The sequence below is a fragment of the Tursiops truncatus genome, chromosome 17, assembly GCF_011762595.2.
Source record: "Tursiops truncatus isolate mTurTru1 chromosome 17, mTurTru1.mat.Y, whole genome shotgun sequence".
NCBI classification, from domain to species: domain Eukaryota; kingdom Metazoa; phylum Chordata; class Mammalia; order Artiodactyla; family Delphinidae; genus Tursiops; species Tursiops truncatus.
Window position 1 is genome coordinate 76,816,064 of NC_047050.1, and position 19,668 is coordinate 76,835,731.

The 19,668-nt window shown below is 63.4% G+C and overlaps 1 protein-coding gene across 1 annotated transcript in view; it reads left to right on the plus strand.

Annotated features, from left to right (window-relative positions):
* The window catches only part of ADGRB1 (adhesion G protein-coupled receptor B1), a 71,062-nt gene that overhangs the window by 27,648 nt on the left and 23,746 nt on the right, over positions 1 to 19,668 (plus strand). The window contains exon 17 of the mRNA XM_073794863.1: positions 14,613 to 14,754. Within this exon, the coding sequence (XP_073650964.1) occupies positions 14,613 to 14,754 (142 nt within the window). The remainder of the gene's footprint in view (positions 1 to 14,612; positions 14,755 to 19,668) is intronic.

Consider the following 19,668-nt stretch of genomic DNA (forward strand, 5'->3'; position numbering starts at 1 on the left):
GGGGGCGTCGGTAGGTGGATGGATGGATGGAGGGTGGATGGGTGGGTGGATGGAGGATGGGTGCAGGGAGGGTGGGCTGGTGGTGACGGGGGTTGATGAAGGGCAGGAGCACATCCCTGGAGTTAAGTTCTGTGGTTCTGAAAGGACAGCTCCCTGGATCTCTCACTGGTAGAAGCTGCAAATGTTTTGCAGTTTCCTTTTTAAAAACAGCCAAGTGTTACATAGAGCATAAAAGTCAGAGCTGGCAAGATCCTCAAATCATTTGCTCTGCCCTCGCTTGAAAATGGTGTAGCTGAGGCCCGGTGTGGGGACGTCAGGACAGGCCAGGCCTGGGCCACACGCGCTCCACGGTGCTCGTCCTGCTACGCCAGCGTTTCTTTCGGGAGGTGTTTCGCCCGATACCAGTCCCGCGTGGGCTCCAGGGAGGGCAGGGTCCTATGCCCACTGTGTCTTGGGCTCCCGGGCCCACACTCAAGTCAGCTATGAAGGCTCTGAGAAGTCCTGCAACAGCCTCTTCAGTCGGGTGGGGCGCTTGGCACCCTTACTCTGTAACTTGAGCCGGCAGAGCAGACGCTGGGACAGGCTGGTGGAGGGCGTGATGTTCCCGCAGAGTCTGTGGGGTCCTTTCCCGAAACCTGAGCCCACTCCAGGCACCTTCGGAACCCTCTCATTTACTCACACAAGCTTTCTGTCCGGCTGAGGACCGGGGCTCAGAGTGACAAGCCCAGGGTCGCCCTCTCCCTGCCCGTGCCGACCCCCAGCCCTGCTGGGTGCAGCTGTCCTGGGGGACGCTGAGGACCCAGGCCCAGCCCCCTCCCCGGGGTCCTTGCCCAAGTACGTGTCCTGGTCCCTTTAAGAACCTTGCCCCTCCCCCATCCTTGGTTTCCTTGGAGAGGGCGGTGAGGGGCCAGGCCGAGGGGGGCAAGCGGAAGGGAGTCTTGGCAGGGTCCCCAGGTCGCTGTCAGCAGCCGGTTCCCAGCCCAATTTCTCCCACGCCGGCTGGTTCCTGATGGGGGCAGAGGAGGCCGGCAGAGGGGGACACGGAGGGGGATGGGGTAGGAGACGGCTCGACACAGAAGGCCTCCCTGGTGGCCTGGGTAGGGCCTCGGGATCCACGTCACCAGTGAGCACGGGAGGGAGGTGGGGGGATGTGCTCTGCTCCCCCCACCTGGATGGGGGCTGGGGCTGGGGGAGGGGTGCAGAGCTGCTCCCAGAGGCGAGACCACCCACCCGTCCTAGCCTCTGCTCTGGACTCAGCCCAGCCCCTTCCCCAGTGCCTGTCCCTTCTCTGAGCCGTCCCCTACTTCGTCCTTGGGGAGCAGGGAGGCTGGCAGAGGCCCACGGTGGGCCTGCCCTCTCTTCGAGGGGCGTCTGAGCCCCGGGCCTGCGTGTTCCCTGCCGGGTTTGGGAGCTGGAAGGGACAGACAGCCATGAGGTCACGGCCCAGGGACAGCAGCTGTGCTCTGAACCTGGGGCAGTGAGCGTCCCCACTGCCTTGCTGGCAGCCCAGCTCCGCAGCCACCGCCGGCCGCCCCATGGGCCCCCTCGCCACTCCCCGCTTTGGTGCCGCTGGAACACTTGGCGCCTTTGTCCGTGGTCCCCGTGCGCTCTTCTCCGGCCTCAAAAGCCACCTGCTCCTGGAGGCCTTTCTGCCTGTTTTTCTGCATCCCCAGCCCTGTCCCCTTCCTCCCAGCTCTGACCCCCATTTGCAGCAACTCCGTGTATCCGCAGAGTGTGAGGCCCGCCGCGCGCAGGGCCTGGGTCTCCTCATGCAGCCGGCCACCTCCTCCGCCCAGCGGGCACACAGGAAGCCCTCGGGAGGGCTCATTCTAACGGCCCCTGCCCTCGCCCTCTTCTTCTTCCTGCTGGAAAGAGCACTGCTGGGCCAGTGGCGCCCTGGTGAGGCGCGTCTGGGGAGGGGGGCAGGGTCCGGTGCCAGGAGAAGGCTGGGAGCATCACAGACGTGTGCTCGAGGTTCGGGGGCGGGGGAATCCTGAGTGTGGGGGGCTTTCCGGGGCGGAGTCAGGGCCCACGAGTCTCCTGCTAGGCGTGTCCAGCTGCGTCCCATCCCTGTGCTTTCCCACCAATGCGGGGCCCCGTGTGTCTGGGTGCCCCTGTGTCAGTGGTGTGGGTGTGCGCCCCTATGAGTGTGGTGTCCATGGAGACTCGAGGGTGAGGCGCCAGGGCTGATGGGTCAGGGGAGGCACAGGATGTGGCCAGCCCTGAGCTCCCGGGGGCTGCTGGATGGGAGCAGGGGCCACGCCGGGCAGTGCTGGGTGGCTCGGGGTTGGGAGGGTGCCAGGGTGCCCCAGGCAGCTGCGGGTGGGGGCAGGTTGAGTCAACCACGTTGTCTTCCCTGGTCAAGTGGCCGAGGGGTCAGCGGAGTGTGGCACCGCCGGGGCCTGGGGCTGGGCGGGGCCCCTTCAAGGCCTCGCCTCCTCCTTGCCTCCTGTGCCCGCACTGGTGATGGCGGCGCTGGGGAGACAAGGAGGAGAGCCTGGCGTTGCCCTCAGGGAGGAGGGGGCGCCCACAGGGAGGTCAGTGCCGGGCCCTGAGCGCACGGGGCAGTGCCAGGAAGTGGGGAGGTTGCTCAGTTCCCTCCTCCACTGAGACCTGGGGGCTCCAAGAGGGGCCGCCTAGGGGGAGGGGGACAGCTGCCTGTTGGGCCACTTGGTGCAGGGAGGGCGCAGGTGAGGACAGAGCAGGGGCCTCTCCGGGAAGAACCAGGCCTGGCTGGAGACAGAGGTACTTGAGGCTGCTCCTGGCAGGGATTTCATCTGTCTGTCTGTCCTTCTGTTTTCGATGTTCCCGAGCTCCGTGTCTTCATAGTCAGCCCTCGGTTGAGCACTCACCCACGCCCAGCACTTGGGCCCCCTTCGTCCTCCCAGGAGGAGGGGTCAGTGCAGGGGCTGCCCCTGCCCAGACCCTGCCACCTCCCGCAGGGCCCCCGTCTGCCTCGCATCCTCCCGGAGTCCCCCGCACGCCCGGGCTGCCAGGCCTTGGCCCCCGCTCTTCCCACAGTGTCCCAGGGTCATTCCATCCGCTCCTTGCGCGGTTGTGTCAGATGGGAGGTGCGGGGCAGAGCTCTAACCTCCAGCCTGGACGCCAGTCCTGGCCCTGTTCTCACTGACGGGTGACTGTGGGCGAGCCCTTTAGCCTCCTTGAGCCTCAGTTTCTGCATCTGTCCAAGGGGCGGCTGCGATTCCTTGATGAGCTGTTGTGTTAAGGAGCTGGACCAGGAAATGCTCAGCAAGTAGACGCTGTCGTTACCACCCCCCCCCCCAGCCCCGTTCCAAGAAGCCTGCGGGGGGACAGCAGTGAGCCACTCAGGCAAAGCACGTGCCCTCGGGGGCGGGGGGGAGGGGCACGGCTGCCCCACGTGCTGGGAATAAGGGGCCACCTCTAGGAATGGGCTTCCTGGGGAGGGGGAGCTTGGGCTGATGGTGAAGGGTGAGCTGGAGTCCCGGGGCAGGAGGGTGGTAGAGGGCCCCCATGCCCAAGGCGCAGTATGTGCAAAGGCACCGAGGCAGAGCATTTGGGGTGCTGGGGTACAAGTGGTCCAGTGAGAGGGGGCCTGGAGGCCTCCGCCAGCTCCTCTTTTTAGGAGCAGAGAGGGGTGAGCTCTCTGGCCTTGAGGTAATCAAGCACAGGCAGAATGGGACTGGGTTTTGGAAGGACAGAGTGACACTTCCTGGGCACCTGCTCTGGGCCTGGTCCTTCTGCCAAAAGTTCACTCCAAGTTCAGACCAGGCCCCAGACCTCACGCAAGAGGCCTGAGGTTCAGAGTGCTCGGGAGGCTTGCGCGGGTCCCACAGCCAGCCTGCGGGTCCTGACCCTGCAAAGCCCTGAACCCGGATGGCCCCAGTGATCTTGAAGAGGCCTGGTGAGGACAGGGCTGGGGGACTGCAGGGTCCCTGCCACTGGGGCGGGCCTGGAGGGCGCACGGTGACCCTCCTCCCTCGAGACACTTTCTCCCCTCTGCTCGGGGTGTGCAGTTGCTAGTTTCCTGAGGCAGGAAAGTCTTAATCAAAACCCCAGCTTGGGGCCTCCCTGGTGGCGCAGTGGTTGAGAGTCCGCCTGCCGATGCAGGGGACACGAGTTCGTGCCCCGGTCCGGGAGGATCCCACATGCCGTGGAGCGGCTGGGCCCGTGAGCCATGGCCGCTGAGCCTGCGCGTCTGGAGCCTGTGCTCCGCAACAGGGAGAGGCCACAGCAGTGAGAGGCCCGCGTACTGCAAAAAAAAAAAAAAAAACCAGCTTGCCAGGCGGCTCAGTGGTTTGCTGGTGTGGTATTGGGAGGGCAGGGACTAATGTCCTCATCTCTGCAGGGAGCTGACTAGGGATGCGGGAGGGCAAGATGTGGGGTAGACACAGGAAAACTTGGCAGAGAGGGCAGGGTGACCGTGGGTGTCTTGGCCTTGGTGCAGAGGCACCTGGAAATGGGGGATGATGAAACAAACTTGAGGTTCATCCTGGGAGGCAGGTGAGCTAGGAGATGCCTGGAGGGTGGGGTGTGGTCACGGGTGGGATGGATAATGGCAATGGCGTGGTTGCCTGGGTTCAGCCCATCATGGTTGATGGGGCTGGTGGTGAGGCCTCCTGCAAGACGGGTCCCGCCTACACGGTGCCCTGGACGTGGCGGGTTGAGTGTTGGTGATGGGGGTTACCATCACCCTAGTGCTGGTCCACAGACATGGTGCCGGTTCAGAGGTGATGGCAGTCAGAGTAGTATTGCTAACAGCGGAGGTGAGGCTGGTGACCATGGTGATCATGTAATTGTGGTGACCAAAAAGATGGAGAAATGGTGGTGACATGGCAGTGATGATTGTGCTGTTGGTGGTGGTAGTATTGGTGGTGAGAGTGACGGCATTGGAAATGGTGTGTTGTTGATGGTAGTGAAGATGATGACGGTGGTGGTGATGATAATGTTGGTGCAATGGTAGTGTCGCTGCTGATGGTGTGATTGGTGGTGGTGGTGGCAATGGTGGTAATAATGGTTGTGTTATTGTTGCTGCTGTTAGCGTTGGTAGTGGAGATGATGGTGAGGGTGGTAGTAATGATGATGCTATTGATAACATAATGGTGGTGGTGGTGGTGGTGATGGTGTTGCTGGTAGTGGGGATAGTGGAGATGGAGTGGAAATGGTAGCGGTACTTATGATGATATTGATGGTGATGGTGATGGTGATGGTGGGAGTAATGACTGTGGTGATGTTGGTGGTGGTGGTGATGGTGATGGTGGGAGTAATGACTGTAGTGATGTTGGTGGTGGTGGTGATGGTGATGGTGATGATGGTGATGGTGGGAGTAATGACTGTAGTGATGGTGGTGGTGATGGTGATGATGGTGATGGTGGGAGTAATGACTGTGGTGATGTTGGTGATGGTGATGATGGTGATGGTGGGAGTAATGACTGTCTTAGTGATGATGGTGGTGATGGTGATGATGGTGATGGTGATGATGGTGATGGTCGTAGTATGACTGTGTCGTTCTTGATGCTGACGATGGTGGTGCTGTTGATAATATAATAGTGGTGTTGAAGTTGATCGTGTTGGGAGTGGCGATGGCAGTGATGTGTGGTAATGACAGTACTGATGACATTGGTGGTGGTGGTGGTGGTAGTAATGATTGTGCTGTTGGTGGTGGTGGCGGTGTTAATGATGTTGCTGATGGTGGTGACATGGTGGTAATGGTGGTGCTGATGGTGTTGGTGGTGGTGATGGTGGTGGTGTTGGTAGTGGGGATGGTGGCGATGGAGTGGAAGTGGTGGTGGTATTGATGATATTGGTGGTGTTGGTAGTGGCAATGGTGGTGACGCAGTGGTAATGATGGTCTGATGATGTGGATGGTGGTGGTATTATTGTGTCATTCTTGATGCTGGTGGTGGGGCTGTTGATAATGTAATGCTGTTTCTTTTTCAATGTAGTAATTGTATTTTTTTATTAATTTTTATTGGAGTATAGCTGCTTATACTGTTGTGTTAGTTTCTGCTGTACAGCAAAGTGAATCAGTTACACGTATACATATATCCCCTGTTTTTTAGATTTCCTTCCCATTTAGGTCACCACAGAGCACTGAGTAGAGTTTCCTGTGCCATACAGTAGGTTCTCATTAGTTATCTATTTTATACATAGTAGTGTGTGTATGTCAATCCCAATCTCTCAATTCATCCCACCCCCTCTTTCCCCCTTGGTTTCCATAAATTTGTTCTGGACATCTGTGTCTCTACTTCTGTTTTTGCAAATAAGTTCATTTGTACCAATTTCCTAGATTCCACATACAAGCAATATTATATGATATTTGTTTTTCTCTTTCTGACTTACTTCACTCTGTATGACAGTCTCTAGGTCCGTACACATGTCTGTAAACGGCCCTATTTATTTTATTTTATTATTTTTTTTCTTTCTTTTTTTTTTTTTTTTTTGCGGTACGCGGGCCTCTCACTGTTGTGGCCTCTCCCGTTGCGGAGCACAGGCTCCGGACGCGCAGGTTCAGCGGCCATGGCTCACGGGCCCAGCCGCTCCGCGGCATGTGGGATCTTCCCGGACCGGGACACGAACCCGCGTCCCCTGCATCGGCAGGCGGACTCTCAACCACTGCGCCACCAGGGAAGCCCATGCAAATGGCCCTATTTTGTTCCTTTCTATGGCTGAGTAATATTCCATTGTATACATGTGCCACATCTTCTTTATCCATTCCTCTGTCGATGGACACTTAGGTTGCTTCCATGTCCTGGCTATTGTAAATCGTGCTGCAGTGAATATTAGGGTGCATGACTCTTTTTGAATTATGATTTTCTCAGGGTATATGCCCAGTAGTGGGATTGCTGGGTCATATGGTAACTCTATTTTTAGTTTTTTAAGGAACCTCCATACTGTTCTCCACAGTGGCTGTATCAATTCACATTCCCACCAGCAGTGCAAGAGGGCTCCCTTTTCTCCACACCCTCTCCAGCATTGTTTGTGGATTTTTTGATGGTGGCCATTCGGACTGGTGTGAGGTGATACCTCACTGTAGTTTCGATTTGCGTTTCTCTGGTACGTGGTGCTGGTATTGATGTTGATGGTGGTGGTGATGGTGATGGTGATGTTATTGATGTTGGTGGTAGTTTCAGTGAGAGCCATGAGGGTGGAGGTTGTGGTGACAGTTAAGGTGGTGGTGGTCTCAGCTCTTTGGGGGATTTGAAGCCCCCCCATGGGAACCAGGACGCTCCCATGGCACAGTTTCGGAGGTAGACTGCAGCAGACAGGGTCAGACGCCAGCCCGAGGAGATGAGAGGGCGGGGTGGAGGGTAGAGGGGAGTGCTCGCGAGGCCACGCAGTCTGGGAGGGTGTCTTGGAGGAGGCAAAGCTGGGCCAGCTGAGGGTGGTGAGGTTTGGGGTCTCCTGGAGCCAGGGAAGTGCCTGTGGAGGTGCCCAGTGCCCAGCACAGGGCCTGAGCAGGCGGGCGAGGGACGCGCTTGCTGAATGAGTGAGTGATGGACCAGCCTGAGCCCCAGCTGCACCAGCGGCTGGAGCGTGAGGGGGTGGGGTGTCGAGGCGCTGGCCCCTCAGCTGGTGGGGTAGGTGACAGGCTGGACAGAGCTGGGCCAGAGGTGCACCAGGCGAAGGTCTGAGTGAGGGGCAGAGGGCTCAGGGAGGGTTCCTGGGGTGCCGGGCTCTGAGATGGGAGGAGGTGGCAGGTAGGCTGGGGTTTAGCGGGACCCTGGCCCTCCCAGGCCAGATGACTTCCTTGCGAGGCTGGGGAGCTCAGGGGCCCCAGGGGCCTTGCCCAGGTGGGTGGGGTGGGCCAGGCGAAGAGCCGCTGAGCCCTGAGGATGGCCAGGTTGCTAGCCTGGGGGCAGGCCTGCGGCCGGAAGCCCTGACTCAGAGCGTGGCTGGTGCCAGGGGGGAGCCAGGAGATTGGCATCGTGGGGAACGTGAGAAGCCCTGGAGGCCCTGGTCACAGCGCCACAGATGCTGAGCCAGCCTGAGACACTATCAGCGCCGCGAGAGCCAGCCCCACATGCGCAGGGACGCAGGCCTGCGGGGGCATGGGTCTCACCTGGCGATGCACTCAGCAAGACCCAGGGCAGGTGGATATCCATCCCCCGGCATCCCCAGGGCCACAGGCATTGCCCCCGGGCCCTGAGCCAAGAGGGGATGGAGCTGACCTGGGCTTGCCCTGGGGGTTCTCACAGGCCAGTGACCAGCTCACCTTGGGGTGAGCTGTGCCCACTCTGGCTGCCCAGGGAGCGAGGTGGGTGGGTGAGGGTGGCGTGGTGGTGGAGGGAGGATGCACCGTGTATTCAGGACTGACCCCAAGGCGTCCAAGGGGTCGGGGGCGGCAGAGGAAACTCAGGTCTCAGCTCAGGGGGTTGGGCACAGAGCAGGAGGTTGAGGAGACTTCCTGGAGATGGCAATGCCCCGGGGGAGCCCCGAAGGACAAGGCTGAGTCAGCCAGGGGGCAGGCGGGTGTGTGGTCAGAGGGACTGGTCAAGATCAAGGCCTGGAGGCAGGAGAGGGCGCCTGCGTTCTGAGTCACCGGTGGTTCCTCTGGGCTGGCGCATGGAGGCAGGGCTGCCAGGGCTGGGATAGTGGGGGTGAGGGGGTGCTTGGGAGTCATGATGAGCTCCAGCCGCTGGGTGAGGTAGGACCCAAGAAGGGAGCCCCAGCACGGCGGCAGGGTAGGACCTGTTGGAGGAGCCAGGTGCAGCACTCAGGAACTCACGGCTTATCCAGGCAGGCTCCCTGGAAGAGGAGGCTCAGCACAAGCCTTGGTCTGTGGGTCAGAGGTCAGTAGGCAGAGGTGGGAGGTAGGCACCCTGGATGTGTGAAGTGTGATTCAGCAGGGCTTGTGCCTGGAATGCATGGTTTGGGGAGCACAACGGCCAGTCTGAGGAGTTTTCAGGGGCTCCTAGAAGCCCCTGCCTGCAGAGACACCTTGCCCACTCCCTGTTCCCTCATTGGGGTGAGCTGTGCCCACTCTGGCTTCTCTCTGCTGTGTGGGGGGACACCTGAGTCACTCACACTCCAGTGTGAATTAGCCCATCAAACCCCAGGGGACCCTGATGCACACAGTCCCATAATAGCACCTGCTTCGTGGGCCGACAGGAGGCATCCTGAATGCAGCGGAGGCCCTGGCTCAGCGGGCCGGCGGGGGGCTCTCCACGCACCCTCTGTTACTGTCCCCTGATGTCCCACGAGTGTGCTGGGGCCTGTGCTGGGCATTGTGTCCCTGTGGTCTCCCTGGACAGCATGTGGGGGAGGATTTATGCCCACTTCATAGGGGAGGCAGCTCAGCTCTGAGTGGCCGGTAGGGAATTGGCCCAGAGGTGGGAAAAGGCCTCAGGTGCCCAGTTCCTCCTCCCGGGGCGGGGATGGACGAGCACGTCCGGGCACGGCAGGGACCGGGACGGAGGGGCACCATAGGCCGAGCCTCCTCCCAGGGCCTCCGACATGCCCTGGCCCCCACCCAGCCTGGGCCCCAGGGGAGGTCCCTGCGGGGTCTCCTGCGCGGGGCGGGGGCCCGGCTGCCTGCTCTGAGCCACTCACCTGGGCACCAGGTTACGGCTGTGGCTCTGGGACAGGCGCTGCGTGAGGCGGGTCTGCACTGGGCGCAAGTTGCGGGGAGCTGGGCTTCGCGGTCTGAGCGTGGCTGGAGGGGAGGCTCAAGGGGGAGAGCGGGGAGGCTCAGGGAGGGGGTGGCCAGTCCCCAGGGGCTGTGGGTCCCTGAGTGAGGAGGGAGCCGGGGGAAGGTCTTGAGTAGAGGATGACACGTCCTGGGATATTTCAAATGGTGGCGCGGGGACAGGCGGTGGAGGGCAGGGCGGAGGCTGGCAGTGGTGGGTCCCACCAGGGTGGCAGCCACAGCGTGGGGAGCAGAAGTGAGACTCTCAGTGCATCGTGCAAAGAAGGTCAGTTGCAGATGGGTCTGTAGGTATGAGAAGGAAGGAGGGAGGGAGGGTCCTGGAGGCGGCCGCCAGGTTGGAGCGGTAAAGAGGGGCCTTGCTTGTCCACCCATAGCAAGTCCTGGCTGAGCACCCCGACCCCACTGGGGTGCGGGCAGCGGGGTGAGCCAGCCAGGCCCCAGTCCTGCCCTCCCAGAGGAGGATGCAGGTGGGAGCATCAGGCCATCACACGTGGCGGGAGAACCGGGCCGAGGCGGCAGGACCCACGGATGGAGGCCACGGGTCAGGGACGGCCTCGCCGTGAGAGCCAGGGCGCTGGCCCGTGGCTGTGGCCGTGGAGGCGGAGCCGTCCAGGCCGGGCCCAGCTGGCCGGTGTGCAGGGCACGGACAGCCACCGGAGGGGCCGTGCTCACCGTGGCGGTGACTGGCCTAACGCTTTCTCAAGGAGCACTTGGGGCCGGGGAGGCCGGGGCAGGAGGCAGCTGCCCAGGGAGCGAGGTGGGTGGGTGAGGGTGGCGTGGTGGTGGAGGGAGGATGCACCGTGTGTTCAGGACTGACCCCAAGGCGTCCAAGGGGTCGGGGGCGGCAGAGGAAACTCAGGTCTCAGCTCGGGGTCAGGACGCACAGTGGGGGCCCGTGTGGAGGGGTGCCAGCTCAGAGCTCAGAAGTGGAGCAAAAGGGACGGGAAATTGTCCCTTGGGTTTGGTGACTCGGGGGCTTTGCTAGGAGCAGGGTGGGAGGAGCCTGTGGTGAGGAACTGGTGGCCTGCAGAGGGGTGGGTGATGGCTGGACCTTCCTGGGGGCCCTGGTCGATGGGGGAGGCACAGGCTTTCTCTGGGAGCTCTGACCTGAGGGGCCCAGGGCCCCCTGCAACCTCCCGTCAACTCAGGCAGGGAGGGGCTCCCGCCCTCCTCGTGCTGGCAGGGGCCCCGGCTCCAGCTCCTTCTCTCGCCCTGGACCTGGGGGTGGGGAGGCGCAGGTGGGTGTCACTGACCCAGATTCCTCGGGCCTGGGCCTGGGAGGGGGCGTGGCTCTGTGCCCCAGATATTCCAAGTTTCTGAAGCTCAGTTGAGAGGCGACCAATGGTCTCCCACATGTGGGAGTGTGTGTGAGGAGGGAACAGCCTGCCTGTGTTGCAGAGATGGTAACAGGTGTCACCTGCAGCAGAAGGGATTTCGGTCAGACACGGTGAAGAACTTCCAGATGTTGTGGGTATAAGAGGATACGTCCTAGAGGTTTTGTTGAAGAAAGAGGGCTGAGGGTCCCCGACCTCTCCCAGTTCAGGGTGTGCCTACGATGCAAGCGAGGGTCCACGGGTCAGGGACCACCCGTCCTGCTCCAGCCAGCCCTCAACTGATGCCCAGCGCAACACAGAAAGCACAGCTAATGGCCTGGGAGAGCTCCATTGACCGAGCTCTGCCCTGGTGTGGGATGGGCCTGAGGCAGGCCCCCCCCCTCCGCCTGGTCTGGGCCTTGGGCCATCCTTGAGGGTCCCTTTCAGATTTGCTCCGCAGAGTTCAGTGGCTCAAATACTGTAGGCCTTGTAGGTTGGTCAGACAGATAAAAAACTGGAATCCTGGCTCTCCTGCTGTCTTGCTGCATGGCCTCGGGCAATCACACCACTTCTCAGAGCCTCAGTTTCTCTATCTACACAGCTGAGTTGAGGATTATTGCAAAGATTAAATGATAAAATGCACAGGAAGCGATTAATATTGAGGTGAGGTGGGGGAGGGGACGAGGAGAGGGTCCCTGTCCCTGTGTCGCGTGTCAATGGCCTGCCAGAGCCAGGGGGACCATGGAGTGGGGAGGGGCCAAGGCCAGGGAGCTTGCAGAGGTCCTGCAGGGTCTGGGTGAGCCCAGGAGCTGCCCACCTCCCAGGCTGCCAGCCCCAGCAGTTGGTCCTCTGGACCAGGGGCGGACGCCTCCTCGTGCCCTCCGTGGCCTGAGGCTGCAGGGGCAGGCCCCGGCGAACCCGTTAGCAGGGTGGGCCCTGCTCCTTGTTGTCGCCTCCCCTGGGAGACTGATAAGCTAATTGGTGCCCATAGCAGGAGTCCTGTGGGGCGAACCAGCAGGCTGGGCTGGACTTCTCCCAGGAGGTGGCCAGCAGCCGTCAGCCTGGCGCCCTGCAGACCCGCCAGCACTGCCTGGGAACCTGCCAGCCTACCGGCCCCAGCCAGCCTGGCTCCCCTCACCCCGGCCCTTGGGGTGCTGTCCCTTCCCAACCCTCCCAGCAGCCTTCAGCAGGCGGAAAAGATGGGTTCGGGGTCCCCCCCCCCACTCAGAGTAGGAGGGCTGAGGCAGCGTCGTGGCTGGACTGTGAGAACACTAGAGCTGAGATTTGAACCCAGGACCGGCCGGCCACAGACTCCTGCTCTTAGGAGCGGGCACGTGGCCAATGTCGTGGACAAGCCTGAGAGAGAGGGAGGCGCTGTCTCCAGGCCGGAACAGCCCACAGGCCTCCTCCCCGGAGCGTCCTGGGTCTTGGGGACTCCTGGCCTGCACTTCCTTGGCCATCTTGGCGTCTGGTCAGTGGCTTGCACGCGCACCCCAGGAGTGAGAATGGGGTGCTCTGGGGCCGGGAGGGACCAAGGGCAGCTGGGGCTCAGCACTCTGTGCCCATTCTGCGTAGTGCTGGGGGATGAGGGGAGACAGGAGTGCGATGTGCGCAGCACAGCTGAGGGTGCGGGGGGACCACGCTGGATCTCCCAGGACTCTCCAGGGCCCCGCACTCCCTTTCCTGATCCTTCCATCCCCCAGGTCTTGTTTCTGGTTCTGTGGTCATTGGGGTCTTCTTTTCTAGAGGAAGGAAGGGGAGAAGAGGTCTCTACCGGGCCCTTAATAGCTTTTGACTTCTGCTCCACTCCACGCCAGGGACGCCGGGTGTGCGGGATGGCGGCCCAGGAGGTGGGACCACACAGGCAGCCGAGCCCCTGGCCTCCATCCCAGGGGCTGCGGTCAAGGCTGTGGCCTTGGCCCTGGGCCTGCCTGGGCACTGCTGTGCTGTGTAGTCAGGCACACCTCGGCTCCTCCCGGGGCCAGCACGGGTTCAGGTGGGCCAAGGTGGGAAGGCTCAGGTGGAGGCATGGTCGGGAGCCGAAGAGGTGGAAGCCCCGGGGGCCCTCCCGTGGCATTCTTTATGAGGGCCCCTACGATGGTTGAGGTTTGGGCCCCCCAAACCCTGGCCCCCATGGGCTCAGGGGCCAGTGCTAGTGAGAGGGATGCCACAGAGCCCTGATGCACCCCACGGAGCCAGGGCCTAGCCTCTGCCTAGCTGTCACCTTGGGCCTCAGTTCTCCTCTGTAACACAGGGGCAGGCCCTTCCCTTGGGGGGAAAATGAAGAGAGAAAAGCAGACTCGACCGGCCCAGAGTGTGTCCCTTCTCCCCTGGGGCCTGAAGCTCAGAGAGGAGATTGTATAACATCCCAAATTCAACAGAAGCAGCTCTGGGTTCTGGGATGCCCAGAGCTGAGACCCTAAGCTTTCCTAAAGACGTTCTTGCAGGTGCTGGGCTGGGGGGCAGGGGGGCCTTTACGGTGTCCCACCGTCAACCTCCCGACCGTCTCCTCCCCATTTTAGAGATGAGGAAACTGAAGCTAGGGCCGGTAGCAGACTTGCCAGGTGACACAGCCAGGAGGTAGCCCAGGATGGTTGCTTGCAAATCCAGGTGTTGAGCAGACGCCCGCTCAGAGTGTGGGGGTCAGGGCTCCCCTGGGAGTGCACACCCCCAGCCCGCCTTCCATACAGAGGGCCTGGGATGGGGGAGACAGGCTGACAGCTCCCTCCTTCTGGGGCTGGGGCTGAGGGATCTAGGGCGGGCGGGGGGTGGACCCTTGCCGCAGAGACCTGGAATTTCCCCCCCAAAGTCCCGGGGCAGACACCGGGTCTGAGTTATTTGGGGGCTGAGGGGGCTTTTTCGGCCCTGGGGTCAGAAGGAGACCACTCCCAGCTGTGGCTCCCGAACAGCGGTTTCAGTCTCCAGCCTGGAGCCCTCCAGCCTGCAGGCCCAGGGCCCTGGGGAGGGCACTCCATGGGCACCTTCTGCGGGCGCGCCTGGCTGGACGCTGCCAGACAAGTGGGCCGGCATGGGGGTGGGGGACTTAGATCAACAGCGACTGGTTCGCAGAGTAGTTCAGTCCGGCGCACTGAGGCCCTAAAAAGCGCTGGTTTCAAGGGAACCAGAGCCACCCCAGCGGCAAACAGCAGGAGGGCCCTGGGTCAGACGGCAGGGGGCACGCTCAGGCTGCTTCCCCGAACCCCCGGGGTGGGGGGGGAGCGGGAAGAAGGCCGATCGGGGCCGGGGGAGGTGGCTGTGGGAGCGGGGTGGTCCCAAGGTCACCAGCGCGACGCGGGGGACGGGGGCGGAGGCGCAGAGGCGCCCCTCATCCCGCCCCGGCCCGCGCGCGCACCGCAGGCTGCCGCGCCCCCCAGCTGGCGCCCGGCTCCACGTGCGCCCACGCGCCCCTCCCGGCCCAGCGCTGGGGCGGGGCGCTCTCCGGGCGCGGGGCCAGGGCTCGGCACCCCGCCGGCCCCGCAGGCCCGCGCTCCCGCGAGTCGCTCTCCCGTGGCTCGGCGGCGGCCATGGGGCGCAGGGCTCCGAGGGCCGGCGGGGCGCGCGCGGCGGCGGGCGCAGGTGCGGACGCGGGCCGGGGACGCGGGGCCCGGGCGCGGCCGGCAGCCGCTCACGCCGCCCCTGTCTCCCCTCCCCCCGTGTGTCCCGCCCCCCAGACCCTCCTCCCCCGCCCCCCCGCAGCTCGGGCCCTGGTCGTGGCGCGGCTGCCGCACGGTGCCCCTCGATGCCCTCCGGACGCGCTGCCTCTGTGACCGGCTCTCCACCTTCGCCATCTTAGCCCAGCTCAGCGCCGACGCGGTGAGACCCCAGCCGGGCGCGCGGCGGGCGGGCGGACGGGGCGGGGGCGCGCGGGGCGGGGGCTTCCGGGGCCGACTGTCGCCTCCGGGGTCGGCGTGGGGAAGGGCGGCTGCGCCCCGCCGCCCCCCGTGGCCTGGCCGGCGGGACCCGGGCCTCTAGAGAGGGCGGGTGGGAGCTGAGTGGGTGGCGATGTGGAGTTGGGGACTGACCTGGGAGGAGCCAGGCCGGGGCCCAGAGAGTGACTGATGGGTGAGTGAGTCCCCCACCCAATCTCTTTGGGGGCCTAGGACCCTGGAGGAAGCCGATCCTCAGGGGAGCCGGGCAGTCTGGGCCCCCGGCCCTAGGGGCTGGAGGAAGGCTTGGCCTGGCAGAGGCGGGTAGACACCTTCACTTAGTGGGCTTCCTTCCCCCAGCTGGCTGCAGGCTCCTGGCCTGCCTGGGACACGGAGGGGGAGGAGCTGCCACCTTCCTTGGAGTCCTTCCCCACCCACCCCAAGTGGACCGTGGGCTCTGGAGGCAGCTGCGTCCCCAAGTACGGGTCCCGGGGGTGGAGAGGGTGCTGGGCTTGGCCCAGGTTGGCAGCCCTCCCCAGGAAGGCCCCATCATCTCAGGGGCCTCCTTTTTGTTCTCGTGATTCTTGTGGGGGCTGCCAGTTTCTATGGCGACAGCATCTGGGGCCAGCTTGCTGGCCGGGGCCGGCCAACTGGGGCTGGTGGGCGCTCCTGCCCAGGGCCAAGCTGCACTCGCTGGATCTAGGAAAGCCGGATCCCCCAGCCGGGTCACTAGGCCCCCCGAGGAGGGAAAGGGTAGGGGTCTTTGCTCATTGAGGCCCCTGGCCCCGGCCTGGTGTGGAAGTGTCCTCAGGCGGCAGATATGGAGGGCGGACTGGGAGTGGGACACCGATCTGGGGGTGTTTGGGGTGGCTGGCCCTCGTCAGATGGGGGTAGCGCAGCTCTCTGCTCATGGAACCCCAGTTTCCATGTGGAAGATGGTCCCAGGCCTCTCTGAGAACAGTTTGCCCCCCTCCTTTGTCCTCTGAGACGTGGGGGGAGAGAGCGATATTGTCAGCCAGGATCCCCTGGAGGGTCAGAGCTGGACAGGACCTTAGAGGTCATTGCCACTAACCCTTCTATCGACAGGCAGGGAAATCGAGGCTTGGGGTGGGGGGCTTGCTCAGAGTCTTGGGGTGACTCTGCTGGAGGGGTCTGTGGTCTTGGCCCAGATCCCAGTGTGCCCTCCCCCTCAGGCTGTCCCTGTGACAGGACTGTCGGTGTTACTGATTCTGGGAACCCGCCCCTGAAGGCAGCAGCCGGGGCCAGGCTGGGGGCTCCCCAGAGGAGATGGCTTTCTGCACAGGGGAGCAACCAGTGGGGCTGGGACTTCCTGGGTCCCCTGCGAGGCCGGAGCAAGCAGGGCAGGGCCCGCCTTGGGGGCTGCCCTTCCTTGGGGGGCAGGGGGGCTCCAGAGCGGGACACATGCCCAGATCCCCTCTCCCAACCCAGGGTCTGGCCTGTAGGAGGTCAGTGCCAGTCGAATCTTGAAATGCAGGCTTGTCCCTTACACACGGTGACCCTAGACTGGCCTTCAGTCTCTCTGAGCCTCGGTTTCTTCACCTGTAAAATGGAAATGGCCCCATGCTGCTCCGGGTGGCTGCGAGGGCTTCGCCGGTTGACAGGGACCCTCCTGGACGGGGCCTGGAGCGTGGCAGGGCCACTGCATCCTCGAGAGGTGGCATCCCGCTCGGGGGCTGAGCCCAGGGCCACCTGGCATGGAGAGCGTGTTGGGTGAGGGGTGAGCAGCTGACGCTGGTGGAACTCGGGGGTGGAGGAGTGGGATGCCCAGGGGGCCTTTCTCGGAAGGGCTGACCTGTAGCGGTGCCTCTGAGGGTACGCGGACGGGAGCCCTGTGCCAGGATGGGCCGGCAGAGCTTTGGTCTCTGAAGGGTTCAAGGCTTTGCTTGGCAGGGCGCTCAGTAGCTGCAGTCAGAGGGGCATCTGGTGTCAGCCTGATCTGCACGGGAGGGTGAGACGCAGGCTGGCAGGTCGGGGCACCCCATCCCCACATCCCAGAAGAGGCAGCTGAGTCTGAGGGTTCGGGAGCCGTCAGTGGCCACAGAGCCACCCACTGGCCCTGGGACCAAGGGCAGGCTGCCTGGCCGCTGGGAGTCTCGGTTTCCTCCTCTGTGCGATGGCACAGTAGTGGGCTCTGGCTGACCCTGTGACCCCCTGAAGGCCTGGGCGTGGCTCAGAGGAGCATGCTGGGAGGGCGCGGGGCGGGGGGGGGCTTGGCCTGTGCTGGGTTGCTCGCCTGTGCTCACCTGCTCTCAGAGCCATCGCCACCTTCCTCTCTTCTCCCAGCCAGCTCTGGCCCCAGAGATGCTGAGCGGGCAAGGGCTGAGAGGGAGAGAGAGACTGCTGGCCTGCAGCCCATCACGCTGTGCCGACCCCTCTGAGTGCCTGCAGCTGGGCCCTCGAGGGGCACGGGGCCTGACGGGGAGACAAGCCCAGGCTGGAGGGAGGAGGTGCTCTGGGGGCTCAGCGCCAGCCTCCTTCCTTCCAGGGGTAGCTTGGGAGACGGGCACGAGCAGGAGGTGTGGAGTAGGGCCCTGAGGGGTGAGCAGGAGTTCCCAGCAGGCTTGGCGGGGAGGAGGGATGGTCGCCCCAGGGACGGGGCGAAGAAGCAAGCGGAAGATCGGGTGGAGCTCGGCGGGCAGGCAGGGCGGGGGCCCGGCGAGCTAGAGCTTCAGCCCGAGGTCCGGGGAGCTGGGTGGCTGGGAGGTGGTGGGCTTGGGTCCTGGAGGGATCCCAGCAGGCGTGAGGGCAGAATAACCCACCAGCAGGTGGGGTGGTGGCAGCAGAGAGCTGGGCTGTGGGTGGGGGCGGATGCTGCCCGTCTCCACCCGCAGAGTCGGGTGTGTGCGCGGGGCGTGGGGATTCAGTCTGAGCAGGCAGAGGCCGCTGGCATCTCGGGGTATGGAGTGGTCTCGGGACGGGAGTCCAGAGCAAGGCCCCCAGAGAGGACGGAAGGGAAGGGGTGCTGTGGTCACAGCCCAGGAGCCAGGGAAGGGCTAGACCCGGGGGCACGGAGTGCAGGAAGATGAGGCCTAGGCAGCCCCCGCTTGCGTGCAGCCGGGGTGTCAGGTCCCGCTGTGCCGCTGCAGGCCTGTGACCACGGAGGGTTGAGTAACTGCTCTGAGTCACATCTGAGGGGGCGAGGCCACCTGCCTCAGCCTGGTGGGGACCGAACCTGGTGAGGTATTTACAGCATCCACACAGCCTGGCGTGTAGTAAACAGTCTGTAAGGCGTAGTTGTTGGAGGCATCGCTTCTGTGATGTGCCCCAAACTGGGCTGCTAATCTGACCAGAATCAAGGCTCAGCGTGTGCCCGGGATCAGGGGTCAGGCAGTGTGGAGTAGGGCTCGTTCGCGTGGGTAGCTGTGAGCCACGTGTGGTGTTGGAGCGGAGACGGGATAAAGACAGCACCATAGGAAGGAAATCAGTGTTTAGGGCACATGAGACATGTAAGAGTTGGGAGAAGATTGCAGGTAGGGAATTCACGTGGTGGAAACTGACAACAACCACGTAAATGACAAACAAGTAAAGGGGGGGGGGGCTGGTGCCCTGAAGAGACTCAAGACAAGGGGGCGGGCAGAGAGATGAGGGGCTGGCTCAGCTTGAATGTCCAGCGAGAGCCTGTGTGCGGAGGTGACAGCCAAGGCGAGAGAAGTGCCAGCCGTGTGAAGGTCAGGGGAAGAGCGCTGGGTGGCGGGACCAGCATGTGCAAAGGCCCTGGGGTGGCTCGGAGCCTGACTGGGGAGCCAGTCTCCAGCAGGAGGCCGGCCTGCTTCTGCCTGATCTCTGTGTGGACTGGGACCAGTCTCTCACCCTTAAGGTCTCCGGTCCAGCCCTCCGAACAAGACCTTGAGATCCCTGACACCCCTGTCCACATTGTTGAGAACCTGCAGGGCTAGGGCTATCAGGAGTGATGGATGAGCCAGGCGGAGAGGAGGAGGAGGGCACAGGAGGGCAGGTGGGCGAGCTGGCGGGCGTGCGGCTGCCAGGCCTAATGAGGGCAGATGGAGGCAGATGGCCACGGAGGTCGGGGCCGGAGCCAGCCACGAAGCAGGCCTGAGCCACTTACTCGGCCACCCATGACTTGCGTGGCTGGCCGGGCCTCTGAGGTTACCGGGTGAGTGCAGGGGTGCTGGCCGCAACCCGGCGCCCTCCAGCTGCCTGTATGGAAACGCAGAAGTTTGTGCTGGCGCCTCACCCGGGCCAGGCCCCCAGGGATCGCGGATGCCTGGGTGACCTTGAACGACTTTCTCGATTTTCCCGGAGCCGCTGCCTTCCTGGTCTCCATTCATCCAGCCAGTCACACTGACCGAGCGTCCACGCCAGGCCTGCCCACGGGGGGCTCACAGACATGAGGAGGCGGGGCTGCAGGGACAGACAGGCACCCCCAGCCATGGGACACGGCTGGGACAGAGGGACAGCAGAGGGACCTGGGGGCGGGAGGTGGTACCTCCGGTGTGGGGAAGGGCAGCCCAGGCCTCGGATGGGGAGCACAGCACGGTCACCGTGGGGGGGGGGGGAGGCAGCTGTGTCAAGTGGGGTGGGCCCTGGGGTGCCCTGTGCAGGAGCCCCGGGACCTTAGGCTCCCAAGGAAGGTGGAAGGTCGCATCTGAGGGCGGAAAGGACCACCGTGGCTTTAGGAAGTGGGTGGGAGTCTCGCTCTGCCACGTGCTGGGGTCAGCAGGGGGTCTGAAGGGTGTCGGCCAAGTTAGACTTGGGACGGGCAGGAAGGTGTCAGCTCTGGGGTGGGGAAGCCCACGAGCAGCCCCTTGTCCCCTGGCCGAGCTTTCCCGTCATCTCCAGCCCTGGAAGCGGTGGGCACTCGCTCTCTCCAGTCCCTCCA